The following is a 16,470-nucleotide window of genomic DNA, read 5'->3' on the forward strand; positions in this document are numbered from 1 at the left end:
AAAAAAAAAAAAAAAAAAAAAAAAAAGAATTGAAGACCTAAACATAAGAGCTTAAACTGTAACACTCTTAGAATAAAACATAGAGAAAAGCTTCATGGCATTGAATTTGACAATGATTTCTTGACTGCATCAAAATTTAAAACTTTTGTGCTTCAAAGGTCACTATCAACAGAGTGAAAAGGCAACCCATGGAATGGGAAAAAAATTTGCAAATCATGTATCTAATCAGTGGTTAACATTCAGAGTACATAAAGAACTCCTACAACTCAACAACGAAATCGAACCTGATTAAAAGATGGATAAAGGGCCTGAATAGACATTTCTCCCAAGAAGATGTACCAACGGCCAATGAGCAGACAAAAAGAAGCTCAACATCTCTAATCACGGGGGAAATGCAAATCAAATCACATAAGATAACACTTCACAGCCACTTGGAGAGTGATCAGAAAAATCACAAACACAAAAATCTGGAAAATAACAAGTACTGGCAAGGATGTAGAGATACTGGAACCCTTGTGCATTGTTGGTGGAAACACAAAATGGGGCAGCCACTGTCGAAAACAGCAAGGCAGATCTTCAAAATATTGAATATATGACTCTGTAAGATCTGACCCCAGTAAAAAAAAAAAAAAAAAAATGAATGTACAATTACCATACAATCTAGCAATTCTGCTTATGCATAAATATACAAACAAACAAACAAAATGAAAGCAGGGACTTGGATACAGGTGAAGTATCCCTAATCCAAAAATCTGAAAACTGAAATGCTCCAAAGAACATTTCTTTTGAGCATAATTTTGGAAATGCTCCAAAACCCCAAACCTATTGAGGACCTACATTATGATCAAAGGAAATGCTCAATGAAGCATTTCAGATTTATGGATTAGGGATGTTCAACTGGAAAGTATAATGCAAATTCAAAAAAAAAAATCAGAAATTGGAAACATACCTAGTCACAACTGTTTTGGATAAGTGGTGCTCAACTTGTATTTGGATACCTATGTTCATAACAGCGTTATTCACAACAGCTAAAAGATGGGAGCAACCCAAGTGACAATTTGCAGATGAAATGGATAAGGAAATGTGATAGATACAAACAATGAGATATTATTCAGCCTTAAAAAGAAAGGCAGTTCTGACACATACAACAGTATGAATGAACCTTGAAGATATTATGCTCGGTGAAGGAAGCCGGTCATGAGGACAAATACTGTATGATACTACTTATATGAGGTAGCCAGAGTAGCCAAAACTCAGAGACAGAAAGTAGAATGATGGTTTAGGCCAGCCAAGTTGCCTAATTTAATTGGATAAATACCAATTTGGAATGGGCTGATCCATTTATCTATAGTCTATTTAGAAACAAAATTATATAAATTCAACTGTTATATATACTATTTCCACTTAAAATATAAGAGAAAATTATTATGGAGTTTACTGTGTTTGTGTCATGTATGCTTTCTAGCTATATCTTACATGAGCAATAACTATGAAACTTATCTTGTTGAAAGTATTTCATTCTATTAGAAGATCAACTAAATTTCTAGAGTTGATAACCTCAAAAGTACCTTTCAATTCCCTCTTAATGCTACTGGGAAGAGTTTCCAATAGATAGTATAGTTTGTTGAGTTCCATGCTTTCAATCTCCAACAGATCAATTGTGGCTTTTCTCATTTCTTCCTGAAAATTTAAATTACATTTTTAAAAAGTTAAGACACTAAAATAGTAAGATCGATTTCCTAAACAATGCCCTATAAATGTTTTCAGGGGTCAAAATATAATTGCATTAAATATCTTCTACCATTATTTTTATTTGGAACAGACACTGGGAAAAGTAGCTACAGTCACTATTTAAGGTGTCTGTTAATTTATCTCTTACTTTCTATTGATTTTATTCTACTGAGAAATTATCTTTTCTTTATGAGTATCTGTTTCTTATATGCAATTTCAATCCATTTAAAAGGAAAGACGCTAACAAAAATGGTAATATTGAGAAAGAAAGCTACTTATTAAAATATGGAAATTGCCTATGAAAATATGCTTAGGTATAAAGAGAACAATGGTTTTCTCATACACACCTACAAACCCAAACAAATAGGTAAAGCTGTTATTATTACTTTTAGGTGAGGCTACTTTAAGAAAGGAAACACTGCTGATAAATCAGTTGGTGGGAAAAAATAGATAAATCATCTTTTAAATAAACTGTCATAATAGCTATAGCTATTTTATGATCTGAGAACCTGCCATTATATTTTATGAATTATAAAAAGTAGACTATATAATTACATATATAGCATGATCACTTTTCTGTAAAAAATGAAATTCGGTGTAGTCATCACCTATACCCTGAAAGTAGAAAGTATATTCATCAGCATTAATTGTGATTATTTTAATGTGGTCCTTTTGCTTATCTATTTTTTTCTAAATTTTTCAGAGTCAACATGTATTACTTTTATAATAATGAACATTTATTACTTTTAAAAATAAAAGGATTGATCTCTGTTTTTTTTTTTTTGAAATGGAATCTCGCTCTGTTGACCAGGCTGGAGTGCAGTAGGGCAGTCTCAGCTCACTGCAACCTCTGCTTCCTGGGTTCAAGCGATTTCTCCTACCAGCCTCCCCAAGTAGCTAGAATTACTGGCTCCTGCCACCATGCCAGGCTAATTTTTGTATTTTTAGTAGAGATGGAGTTTTGCCATGTCTTGGCCAGGCTAGTCTCGAACTCCTGACCTCAAGTGATCCACCAGTCTCAGCCTCCCGGAGTGCTGGGATTACAGGCATGAGCCACCACACCCAGCCTGATCTCTGTTTTTTAAGAGATTTCACAGCTCAGATATTAAATGAATACAGACTAGATACTTTAACCACAATAAATATTTTGGCCCCTTAAAATCCTAGTGAAAGACATAACTGAAAGAAAGAACCAAGCAGGGAAAAATGTTTCCACAGCACCACAGTGCTGCACAACACACATGATCCCTAAGTGTTTACATGTATCTACTCAATTAAGTAGGATTGTAAATTATGATTATGTAGTATAGCTATATATATATGTGTGTATGTGTGTGTGTGTATAATATGAAATATAAAGTAATAAGAGTTTTATCAGCAGTCTGTGGATTCAAACTCATTTACAGCCATATTTCTACATTTTAGCAATTTGATATGTAGTAGATTCTTATTCAATATTTTAAATAAAATGGAGAGCCTTCGCCATTCTGACTGTGCCAAGGAAGCATTGTCAATATCATCCCTGGCCGAAAAGAGATGTCTGTGACACCTCAGAAGGAAATTCTTTAAATATTTCTTCAACATATCTTTGATAGGGGCCAGATAAGCGTAATTGAAAGAGTTTCTCTTTGTTTTCACTAACAGTACAGTCTACTTCAGTGAAACATATGTCAAATAATCTTTGACCAGTTATGCAAGGAATTGCTTATAGAGAACTGAGTTAATTAGCACCATGCTTGCAATTTATTCCAGAGATTGTGTGTGTGTTTGTTTTAAGGAATGCTTATATATTGGTGTCCCAAGCATTTGCCTATGTGGTTCACCTCTTAACTGAACCCTATTATCACCCACATTGCTTTCTCTAAATGAGCTTGCCCTCATCCACAGTCATAAGCCCATAATTTAGTTTTCTCCATGGAAAATCCAGTAACAATCCACAGTTGATCAATAATTATGCAAATACTTACAAAATTGAGAGAAAAATATGTTTAAGTTCAAGATAACTATATTCTCTAGTCATCTACTTAATACTTTGAACAGAATTGGTGCTAAATGAAAGTTTGATGAAGAAATATGTGGAAGATTGAAGAAATGGTTCTTATAGATAATACAATACCAATTTCTTAACAGCTACAGCAATGTCCTTAAGAAAGATCTTAGCTTCTTCATTACATTTAAAATAGTCACTTTGCAGTGATCGTTCTGAAAAAAAATTAGAAAAAAAAGATATCTTATTTATCTATCCAAATTCTACTTAACCTTTTATGATCTAGCTCAAATACTTACTTGGTTGGGAGTTACATCTTCAATCTCCGAATTTTTATTGTACATTACACTAATCTCTTTTGTACTTATTTCTTATTCCATAATGTTATAATTTAGGTATATATTTTATGCTCCTTGAGGACAAATGTGCTGGAGATTTACATATTGATATTTTATAACTCCTACTCAGGGCAAGAAGGTGTAATGATTTTTTTTTCCCTGTGAAATATGTTCTGAGTGTCTAGATATTATTAACAGAAAAATGTATTTGTACATAAGTACTAGGGTTGCAATGGCATGCTGATCTAGAGATCAAGTATGAAGAGAGTTGAAGGTTCTAGCTCTGTCATTGACAATGACCTCAGATACATGTGAATAATTTAGGTCTTAATAACTTCAGATCTCCTCAGTGGTTAACATTCTTTTTTTTTATTTTATTTTTTATTTTTTTGAGACGGAGCCTCGCTCGGTCGCCCAGACTGGAGTGCAGTGGCGCGATCTCAGCTCACTGCAACCTCCGCCTCCTGGGTTCAACCGATTCTCCTGCCTCAGCCTCCTGAGTAGCTGGGATTACAGACGTGCGTCACCACGCCCAGCTAATTTTTTGTATTTTTAGTAGAGACAGGGTTTCACCATGTTGGCCAGGCTGGTCTCAAACTCCTGAACTCAGGTATCCACCTGCCTCGGCCTTCCAAAGTGCTGGGATTACAGGCGTGAGCCCCCGCGCCCGGCCAGCATTCTTCACGATAACATTCACCCAAGCATATTTGCCAAGAATTGTGAAATTAACTTAGTGCATTTAAGGAGGAAAATAAAAACTATCCCAAATTAATAGTAACATTGTAACATAAATCAATACGATTATCTTGAAGAAATGGGATGATTCTAGTGAAGCACTGAAATGTTTTGTTGTTTGGCCTAAACGGTTTTTGCACTGACCAAGAAACACCCTTTCTTGGATTACATGTATCTACTCAATTAAGTAGGATTGTAAATTATGACTATGTAGTATAGCTATATATATATGTGTGTATGTGTGTGTGTGTATAATATGAAATATAAAGTAATAAGAGTTTTATCAGCAGTCTGTGGATTCAAACTCATTTACAGCCATATTTCTACATTTTTAGCAATTTGATATGTAGTAGATTCTTATTCAATATTTTTTAATAAAATGGAGAGCCTTCGCCATTCTGACTGTGCCAAGGAAGCATTGTCAATATCATCCCTGGCCGAAAAGAGATGTCTGTGACACCTCAGAAGTTAAGTTTAAGTGACTTGATTACAGGTTCAGCTTTCTAACTGAAAAAGATTTTAACCTGGCCCCATCCAAGGTAATTTTCTATTAGAATCTCCTAAACAACCTTTTACATCTAATTTTTCTTGCTTAACACAACAGGAGCCGCTTAAACACTCCCTTTCCTATTTGCTTGTTAAATTCTCCAGTTTGCCATGGCAAAATGTGGGAGGATGTTAACTTGGAAAGGCAGGAAGAGAACTGAAATAGAAGGCATAATCTAAATGCAGGTGTGTACTCAGGTCGCAGGCATAGGGCAGTGGCTTGGGAGTCCCGGATTTGTCACCAACCACTATTGAGGGTTGAGCGAAGTCGCCCCAGCTGCGCTAGAGCAGGAGAGCTGGGCACTTGGTCCCACCCGCCAGCTCTCTCTCCCCAGCCTCCAAGGAGCGGGGAGAAGGCTCTGCCCTGGCCAGTGATGCCCTGGTTCTGGGAGGAGAGTCCCCCGCTCAGGGTTCCCGCTGAGCCCCTCCTAAGCGCCACCTCTGAGGAGACGTCCCTTCCAGCGCCCGAGGGGCGTCTCACCCACAACAAACAGCTGCTCCAGCGCCTCGACCGCGACGGAGGAGCCCAGGGTGGAGGGGAAAGTGCATAATTCCAGGGAGCGGCCGGTGGAGACGGCGGCCGCCTGCACCAGCTTCTCGCCAGCGCCCAGCCCTGGGGTCCAGGGGCTCAGGGCCATTTTGCCGTTCTAGCTGAGTTCCTACTAAGCCAGACCCAAGGATTGCCGGTTGCCACGGGCAACGAGGACGCCGATGTCCTGGGGCGCCCCCTCGTGGCCTGCACCTCTAGTAGGTACTTGCCTGGTTCTCTAGTTTTATTCACAATAATTAAGCAGTCTGGGAAGAATGACTCTCTCTTTAGCTAACTTTTCCCCCTTTCAATTTCCATTTCGTTAGTTCAGGCCTGTGGCTTTTTTGTGGAGCACTGGAATCATGATAATGATCACTTCTGAGCGCATCTTTGTGCCGGGTACTGTCGGATAACCTTTATATACAGTAGCTCACTTAATCTTCACAAGAACTTTGTGAGCAGGCACTTTTAATACCTCCACTTTTACAGACAAGTAAACTGAGGCGCGGGCGACTAAATGAACTGCTCAAGACCACAAGAGGATAATATTGGATTTAAATTGACGTCTGAGCCGGGCGAGGCGGCTCACACGTGTAATCCCAGGCACTTTACGAGGCCAAAGTGGGATCACCTGTGGTCAGGAATTCAAGACCAGCCTGATCAACATGGTGAAACCCCGTCTCTACTAAAAATACAAAAATTAGCCTGGCGTGGTGGTGCGTGCCTATAGTCCCAACTACTCAGGAGGCTGAGGCAGGAGAATCGCTTGAACCGGGAGGAAAAGTTGTAGTGAACCGAGATGGCGCCATTGCACTCCAGCCTGGGCAACAAGAGCTAAACTCCATCTCAAAATATAAAATAAAATAAAATAAATAAATAAATAAATAAAATGTGAAGTCTGTATGAATCTTTCTACTATGCTACAAAACCTTCTTTTTTACTCCTTTAGAACTTTCCTTGTATTTAGTATATCACTGAGCTCATTTTGCCTTGAATCATAGTGATTTTTTTCCGTCTTCCCATCGAACTGTGAGCTCTGTGATGACAGGGACAGGAGGATGTTATTCATTTTTCTATGCACCTCCAAAATTCAGCTTAGCATGAGGCTCAGTTTGAATCTGTTAGTTACTTTTCCTCTGGTGGGTTAGAGAGAAGCAAAGGTGATTCAACCCTCCTCTTCTTTTCTCTACAGATGGCAAAACTGAAATTAGAATGATAGTAACAATGATAATAGCTATCACTTGTTAAATACTTATTTTGTTCCATGCACTGTTTTACATACTTTGCAGTACCCCATTTAACCCTCACGAATAATCTTTTGAGCTAGGTATTATTGCCTGCTTTGCAAATGAGGGCACTGAGCTACATCCTGAACCACTGTGCAACACTGCCTTGGAGGGGTCACAGCATATCAGTAGCAGAACTAGTTCTAGAATCCAGGCCTCCTTCATCCAGGGAGAGCCATATTTTGGCGTCGGACATCGCCCTGGACAACATCCTCCTTTTTTGCTGGATTTGGTCTATTAGTATTCAAATCTGCTCCTGCCCTTCTGGGCCCTCCTCTGTGTGGCAGGAGCAAGAAGACTGGATATGAAATTTCTTGGATGTCCTTGCCAGCTGTTTTCTTGGTAAGTTCCACTAATGGGAAACACTGGTGGGAGATTAGAAGGCCAAGAAAGCCTGCTATTTCTGCCTCCAGAAGTGGTAGTTTCAGGCTACAGTCGACTGTAGGTCCCAGCAGTTTTGGTGGCTCTAGAGGTGGCAGGAATAGGAGCCGGTGACTCCAGCAGTCTCCAGCTGCTCGGCACTAAATGTGAGCTTGTGTGTGTACAGCACAGGTATTATGGCGGCTCTGATATCTGGGGTCTTCTTTATCTTCTTACCCTTTGGCTTCTATAGCCCTTGTAACAAATTCCTTGTGATATACTTCTCTCTTCTGGAAATATCTAGATTGGACTACTTCAAGGCAATCCTTATGCTGTCACCAGAAGACTCTTCCTACTCATCACCTCATTTGGATCACATTGCTCTCCATTATCTATGAATAAAGGCTAATCTTAAGGGGGCATTTTGTGTCCTCCCCACTTACTGGATTTGTTATAGATTTTCTGAATTTTTACATTTCTCTATTTCCCTTCATGTCTCTAATAGTTTCTTTTTCCCTGAACTTTGTAAGAAAGTTACATGTACATACACATACATATGTATAAAGTGGGAAAAGCAAGTTGAAAAGAAATGTATTCAATTAATATTTAATTTTACAAATTAAATGTTTTGTGAAAAACGATCAGCTTCTACCTTGTCTCATGGTTCCTTTTATGTGGGATGCCCTGTGCAAAATTCAGCTATAATTTTTCAAAACAAACTTTATTAATTCTGAAACAGAAAACTAGGCAAACAACATGAATCAGCACTTAACAAAAGGAAAAAATTCCAAGAAACATATTGAAAGAACATTTATCCTCAATAGCATTCAAAGAAAAATAATACTCTCATTTCCTCATAACATTAAGATTAAAAAGAATAATACTTCAAAATATCGATACTGGGAATATGCATACTATCTGAAGGACAATTTGGAAATTTGTATAAGGACCCTTGGCATACAGTAATTCTTCTAAGAACTGTTCTTAAAGAAATAACCACAGGTTTGTCCATGGACATAGGTGTGAACTCATTTATTGCAGTCCTGTTTTAAATAGTGAAAAATAGCCCAAATGATCTACAGTAGGACACTGTTGTTAAGTAATTTATGGGACATCCATGCAGTGGAACAATCTAGGAGGCAATCCACCATGTGTTTAAGAGCTTGGGTTCTGGTGGATTTAAATGTGTTCCACTACTGACTGGATTGAGTATCTCCTGAGACAGCCTCCCAGCTCATGCTGCCAGTGTCCCAGCTCTAAAGGGGTGGTGACGGCGATAGGAGTTCTCAGTTCATAGGATTGTTCAAAGGGTTAAATTAAGTGAGCACATAATAGATACTTAAAAAACACTAATGATAAAGTAATAATAGGGTACCTATTAAGAATAATGGGTAGAAATTTACATGTACATACACATACATATGTATAAAGTGGGAAAAGCAAGTTGAAAAGAAATGTACAGTATTCAATTAATATCCAATTTTTACAAATCTATATATCTGTAGAGATGTATATAGGTATATCTCTATATGCACATGCATAGAAAACGGTCTGAGAAGAATTGTTTACTAAAATATTAACTGTGGTTATTCCTGGTTACTGAAATTATAGGTGTGGTAGGTAAAATAATGCCTCCCCAAAATGTCCACATCCTAATTCCTGAGACTTGTGAATACATTAGGTTACCTTGTAAGGGGTAATTAAAGTTGTAGAGGGAAGTAAGATTGTTAATAAGTAAACTCTGAGATGGGGAAGGTAGCCTAGATTGTACAGGTGGGTCCAATGTAATCATAAGAGGTTTTTTTTTTTTTTTTTTTCTTTGAGACGGAGCCTCACTCTTGTCACCCATCCTGGAGTGTGGTGGTGCAATCTCAGCTCATTGCAACCTCCACCTCCTGGGTTCAAGTGATTCTCCTGCCTCAGCCTCCTGAGTACCTGGGATTACAGGCACCCACTACCACGCCCAGCTAATTTTTGTATTTTTAGTAAAGATGGGGTTTCCCAGGCTGGTCTTGAACTCCTGACCTTAGGTGATCTGCCTGCCTCGGCCTCCCAAAGTGCTGGGATTACAGGCGTGAGTCACTGCACCTGGCCACAAGAGTTCTTATAACTGAAAGACAGAGGCAAGGGAGTCAATATCAAAGTCAGAGAAAGATTTGGAGATGCTATGCCACTAGTTTTAAGATGGAGGAAGGGGACCATGAACCAAGCAATGCAGGTGGTCTCTGGAAACTAGAAAAGGCAAGGAAACAGATTCTCCCTTAGAGCCTCCAGAAAGAATGCAGCCTTGCTGACATCTTGATTTTCACTAGGAAAGACTCATTTCGAACTTCTGACCTCCAAAATGGTAAAACAATACATTTAAGTATTGTTTTACTTTTAAATTTGCTTTACTTAAAACAATATATTTGTACTGTTTTAAGCCACTAAATTTGTGGTAATTTGTAACAGCAGCCATAGGAAACTTTAAAAATAATTGACATATAAAAAAGGTTTCTCAGCCTTCACTACTTACAGATGGTGTTCACTTGGCCAGAATGCATGTCCTTTTCTCATGTATTTTTACTTTGGTAACACAAACATATACATTTATCTTTCAGTCAGTATTTTAAAGAGAACTTTTGCTGAACAGCCAGTATGACATTGAGAATCCTCCAGTCCGGTGCTGACATAGATTTTTAGTTATCATAAAGCAAGTTTGTTTCTGTTTACCCCTTGCTGCTGTCAGAGCCAGGGAAAGAACCCCAACTGTTCCTTGGAGTTTGGCCCCTAACTTGCACAGGAATGAATATGCTCATGTGTTCGGGCAGGTTTGCAGTCTCTGTATGTGAGGTCTATATCGTATTTGATGATAACATTGCTCTTAGAGCATCTTTGCATAAATCTAGTATCTCTAGGCAAAGTCTAAACTCCTCGGGCCTAGACCCTGTGTTAGATCAAGGCAAGGTTCCATTCTTGTTAGTCGGGTCAAATATCTCACATTTAGAAAGTGGTTGCGTGTTTCAGTGCTTTGTGCATGTTGTCATTTCATCATCAAGCTTGTTGTCTCATGGTCACAGATGGCTGCTGCAGCCCCAGACATCCCACCCTTGTGCAAAGGCAGGGGGAAGTGGAAAGGAGCCACATGTAGAAGCCCTTCTTCCTTTTCCTCAAGGAAGAAAATCTGCTCAGAGTCCCATATACTTCCATTTATGTCTCAACGGCTACAGCTAGATCCCAAGGCCACCCATGAAAAACAGGTTAGAGGCTGGGGGCGGTGGCTCACACCTGTAATCCCGGCACTTTGGGGGCCAAGGCGGGTGGATCACAAGGTCAGGGGATCGAGATCCTCCTGGCTAACACGGTGAAACCCCGTCTCTACTAAAAGTACAAAAAATTAGTCGGGCATGGTGACAGGCACCTGTAGTCCCAGCTACACAGGAGGCTGAGGCAGGAGAATGGTGTGAACCCAGGAGGCGGAGCTTGCAGTGAGCCGAGATCACGCCATTGCACTCCAGCCTGGGCAACAGAGCTAGACTCCGTCTCAAAAAAAAAAAGAAAAGAAAAGAAAAGAAAAGAAAAGAACAAAAGGTTAGGACAGTGAGAATCTGGATTACTAGCCTCTCTGGGGAGGCAGCGGGAGAGAAGAGGGTTGAGAAGAGCTGGAGGTTTTTCCACAGGATGTCAGCTATACATATGTTCTCCAAACTATTATTTATGAACCCCAGCATCAGTCCTTTGTGATGTTAGGTGACTCACCTAGCTGGCTGGGTGAATCCTTCCTTGGGGCTGCAAAGGCTTGGGCCTCTTGCATTGTGTAATGGTAAGATTTCCCCAGTTTAAGCCTTCAAGTTTAAGGCTTTCCTCCTCGATGGTCTGAAAATGGTTTATATATTTAACAAAGATTTCCTATCCCTTGGGATTCTCACAGCTTCTAAAGTGTCTGTCCTGTGGTCAGGCTATAATTCTCAGCTACAGTGACTCCAGCATATGGGTATTTTTGTGGTAAAATGGCAGGAAGATTATGTTCCCCAGGTAGTGCCAGATTGTTAGAGCAGCAAGCAGATGGGTTGGTGCCTCTGATGGAGTCATGCCAAACAAGGAAAGCAGGGCATGTCTGAGGAAGAACAGACCGCATCAGTGTTTGTCACAAATGACTAGGAGGGATCCCTTTTCCATTTTCTTTCTTTGTCTTTAATCTATCTCCAGGAATTTCTTGGGACTAAACAGGTTTGGGACATATATTGGTTGCATTATTTGCTAGAGGTTTTAGACTGGCTTAAACTCAATTCTCCATTCTTCATCTGTACAATGGGATTTTTACACGTTGGGATTATGAAGATTAAGCAGAATAAAGATGTGCTTACCACAGAGCACAGGCTAAGTATTTTTCATCTTTTCCTTCTACTAATGGAAAATAAAAAGCATTTCTTCTGAAATAGAAACGCGATTCTCCTTTCTGCCATCCCTAGGCTTCCTTAAGCTTCTTGGTCGCTCAATCCTTAGTGAAAAATTCTGTAATTAAATCAACAGTCACTGTCACAGAGGTGGGAAATTGGTTTTATTTCAATGCTGTTGTCACTGGATGGCTGGCGTGTTAGTTGTGTGCCTACTGTGTGTGCTGGGTCCTGAGCATGTATTATACAAAACAGACCTATAGGTGGCGCTAGGGGAGGCTCCGCTGAGGAAGAGAGAGGCGAGAAAGAGGAGGAGGCCTGTCTGGCCAACATGGTGAACCCCGTCTCTACTAAAAATTCAAAAATTAACTGGGCATGGTGGCGTGCGCCTGTAACCCCAGCTACTTGGGAGGCTGAGGCAGGAGAATGGCTCGAACCTGGGAGGTGGAGATCGTGCCATGGCACTCTAGCCTGGGCAACAAGACCAAAACGCTGTCTCAAAAAAGAAAAGAAAAAAAAAAAAAAAAAAAGAGGAAGTAGAAATCCGGAGCTGCCAGCTGCTTCCCCTCACAGGATCCTCCTTTCTAGAGCCCTCCCCATTCCAGGGACTAAGAGCTTGGGCAGTGCTGTTTTCCCTAGAGGTTCACTTTCTCACTTAATCCAGTCGGCCTGTGTGGGGCTTTCATACATATCAAATAGTCTAAATCAGTCATTTGACTAAACGCGTGGATGAGATTTGTATCCTGTTCCCAAGAAGACGGCCTTGAAGGTGGGAAAAGGGAGGATTTTGGAGCACACTTGAGAACCAGGTGTAATTCCGTATAAGAAGTGCGGTACCATAACTACTGCCCACAACTGCAAGGCATTTTACAGTTTTACAAAATGTACTTGCTTCCATGACTTTATCACAACTCTCTGGGGTGATTATTATCAGTATCCTATTTTTTGAAAATTACACTTAGATGAACGATTCAATAACCTTGGGGCTAACCCCCCAGCCGTAGAGTTGAACAGTGGCCTGGAAGGACTTCCGACTCCAGGTCTGGAGCACTGCCTGCTCTGCCAGAGCTGTCCTGTGGCCCTACAACCGAGGCAGGGAGTTGGGCCTGGGGTGAGGAGGGCACTCCGCATTCTACAGGATGTTAGCAGAGCCGTGGAGGTGTGGCCAATGAACGTGAGGTGCTTAGAGAGGAAAAGCAGAAGCCCAACCAGAAACTTGAGTAGTGACTTCACTGTGAAAGGCCTGAATTCCAAACTGTGGAGCTGGATTTTGCGCTTCAGACAATACTGCTGTGAATACGGTACTGATGAACAGATCGGGCTGCTCCCTGCTGGCAGTTGCTTGGTAACAAATCAGTTTGTTTCTGCCTAAGGTAACATTTTATGGTAGGATAGGATATCAATTTACAGGCATTATGATTCTTTTTTCAAGTGAGAATTTGCAGAGTAATTAGAAACTAAATTAGGCCTGAAACAACCAATGCCATATTTAGCAAAAGTACCTTATTTCATTTTATCATTATTATCTTAAATTACGTTTCCGGTGCCATCCTTGTAGCAATGATTATTTTTTTAAATGCTCATTTAGCATTTTCACAGACAATTCCAATACTGTGATCTTTAAGGAGCAATATTCTTATTTTCCTTACTTTTCTTATTTTAACTTAGTTCTTATTTTAAAAGTGTAAGATCTTTGGAGTAGGTAAACTCTCCATTTGATTTAAAAATCTGTCTTTTTTTCTTTTTTCTTTTTTATTAATTTACAAAATGTCACTGAATGACCTCCATATATGGACGCAGGTAAGAATTTCTGGAGCTCTTTAGGGAAAGCAAAAATACACATAAATAATTGCAGCTCTCACTCCCATTCCCTCCCATCTCCTCAGGGACCTTCCTCAATGAGCTCCTGCTCACCTAGGTCTTCCAAGTGTTCCTCGGACCTCCTGCCCAGTATTCTCTTACTAAACCTAGGCCTCTCATAAACCCCCCTGCCATGGAATCCCCGGGCTTCCCTTCGTTGCCAAACTTCTTAGCAATGTGGTCTACATCTTGGCTGTAATGCATCCTTTTACTCTGCGTTCTAAAATACCTCCTCCTCATCTTCTGACTGCCTTTGCTCAAGCCTCATTCAGCTCCATCTTCTTTCCTGCAGAATCTGACACCTTGCGCAGCTCCCTCAACCCTTCTTTAGAAACTCACTCCTTATTGGCTCCCAAGACACCATGCCATTCTACTTTTCTCATTCTGGTTATTCCTTCTTCACATCCTTCACTGGCTCCCTTGTTTTCTTTCTTCTGTTTCCTACAACAGGGCATTCTCCTTGCGCTCCATCCTGGTCTCTTTATACTCTCTAAACTCTCCTCTCGCATAGAAGTAAATCTTCACAAATAACTCTCGAGTTGCATCTCCTGCCCATCTTCTCCCCTAAGTGTTAATCCTGAAGACTAAACATTCTCACTTGGCTATGCTGCAAGCATGTGAAATTTCAGCCTGTTCAAACTCAGAGTCTGCACTGCAGATTGTTTCTCTGCCTATTGAAATCACACTGCTATTGTCAACCCATCTCAACAGCTGACATCCATCCTTTTTTTCCTTTATCCCAATAATCTCCAAGTTTTCAAAGCACTTTGTTCAAACTTTTCATAGGTGATAGTTATCACCGGCTGAGTGGATTTATGGTTTTCTGTGTAATAGTCTTCTTACTTAATATCTTTATAAACTTGATGCCTCAATTTTCTTGTCTGTAAAACTGGGCCTTCATTGTAGGATAATCATGAGAATTAAATCAATGAATGTAGTTAAAATGTTTAAAACAATGCTTGGAGCAAAATAAGCCACATGATAAATCTGCATCTCTTGCAGCACCTAGTACAGTCATTTGCACATAATAGATATTTACAATATTGTTGAAAAGATAATAGAAAAGATTCATGTGTTCAGAATTTTAAAAAGTATAGGGCTCAATATCTTCTGCAGTTCAGGCCTGGTATTAGAAAGAAAAAAATACTAGGGAAAAAAGCAACTTCCACAGGGTCTTTCACACCACTTTTGTATCCAGGCCAGTATGGCAAGAACTGACATTCACAATGGTCTTCCTGATCATTACCATTATAAGATGCTGAAGGACATTTTGAAGCATCAGATTAAATTGTACATAAAGGTTGCTTCTAAGTAAATTTTATGGCACCAGAATTATTGCCTAATTACTATTTTTAAAGGGGTAAATCTTAGTTAACTGTGATTTTAGTTAATGAGAACTTCTGATTCTCAGCTCTGCTGGATAAAGGAACTTCCGGAATTACAGAATGAATTGTCACCATGACTCCAACTGTTACAGCTTCTTTTCCTGTTGCAATGTAGATGTGTATTCTGGCTCAGGATGAATGTGTATATAAAATTAAGTCATTATATAAAGCTCCTTAAGATTTGTGTGCTTTCTTTTCTGCCTCTATTCATGGCAGAATTGTTAGGTAATGCCTGGATTTGAGCACTTCCGTCTTTAACCACAAAGGTCAAAGCAGCAAAATTGTGTGTTGAGAAAAATACTGCATCCCCTGCAGTTAAGCCTTTGGACTCTGTTGTGTTCTTCCGGTAAATGCCCATTTATGGTTAATATACTTTAGTGGGTTTCTATTACCTGCAACCAAATAGTCACGCTGAGAAAGTGTTGTTCCTGAGCTAGGGATTGTAGGGAAAGGGGCCAGGAAACACTAGAAAGGCAGTATGGCTGTTTTTGAAGCTGGAAAGAGCCCAGCTTCAAAAACAGACAATCAGGGCTCATTCACTGGCTGGAAACTTGCGCCAGTTATGTTGAGATTTTGTTTCCGCACTTGGAACATAAAAATAAAAGTACCAATAGAATTTTGAACTTCTGAAGGTTAAAAATAATGTTTGTAAAGAGCCTGGCACAGTCACTGGCTCAATGATGCTATAGATTCCTAGGAGATTTTAGACTAATATCCTCAAAATAACCTTATTGACTAATATATCAAGTAGCTGAACTATATAATTAGTCAATTGGCTAGATATATGTAATATAACACCCAAATAAAGAATTAAAGAGCAAAATAAAAATCAAAGTAAAGTTTTGTAAAAAGGGGAAAAAAAGTAAGTGTATTTTATCTAGTAAGAAATTCTATAACAGCCAGAAGAGGATGCCCTTGGCTTAGCACTATTCTTCCTAATGGAGGTTACAATTCTATCATAAACTGGGGGCACAAATGGGCTCATACAGATAAACTACCATGATATAAAGGTCCCTAAAGAAAACTCCACTTATTCTATTGGTAATATAGTTTGTGGTAGCAAGCATTTGAATGTTCTTTCCTACTTAGGGGGAGAAAAGAAAGAAAAAAAAAATGAACTATATATTCTATGGAGCAAAAAGGTAGACAGGATCAATTTGCCACTGAGAGATTATGGTGTGGTAAGTTATCTTTGAGAAAAATTTAAGAGTTTAAAATTTTAAAGTTAGGAATAATTCAAACATATTTATTGAATGGAATGAGTACTAGGGAGTTTCTGGATATTCTTATGAATGCCCCATGAAAAAATAACAATACTGCCTATTTATTTATTTATT

General features: G+C 39.4%; 1 protein-coding gene across 1 annotated transcript in view; it reads right to left on the minus strand.

Annotated features, from left to right (window-relative positions):
• The window catches only part of CCDC175 (coiled-coil domain containing 175), a 63,306-nt gene extending 57,319 nt beyond the window's left edge, over nucleotides 1-5,987 (minus strand). Inside the window, 3 exon segments of the mRNA XM_017865847.1 lie at nucleotides 1,569-1,680; nucleotides 3,848-3,933; nucleotides 5,819-5,987. Coding sequence (XP_017721336.1) covers nucleotides 1,569-1,680; nucleotides 3,848-3,933; nucleotides 5,819-5,975 — 355 coding nt within the window. The 5' untranslated portion in view covers nucleotides 5,976-5,987.
• Nucleotides 5,988-16,470: the final 10,483 nt, after the last annotated feature.

The sequence above is a fragment of the Rhinopithecus bieti genome, unplaced genomic scaffold (genome assembly GCF_001698545.2).
Source record: "Rhinopithecus bieti isolate Rb0 unplaced genomic scaffold, ASM169854v2 scaffold_83527, whole genome shotgun sequence".
Classification (NCBI taxonomy): domain Eukaryota; kingdom Metazoa; phylum Chordata; class Mammalia; order Primates; family Cercopithecidae; genus Rhinopithecus; species Rhinopithecus bieti.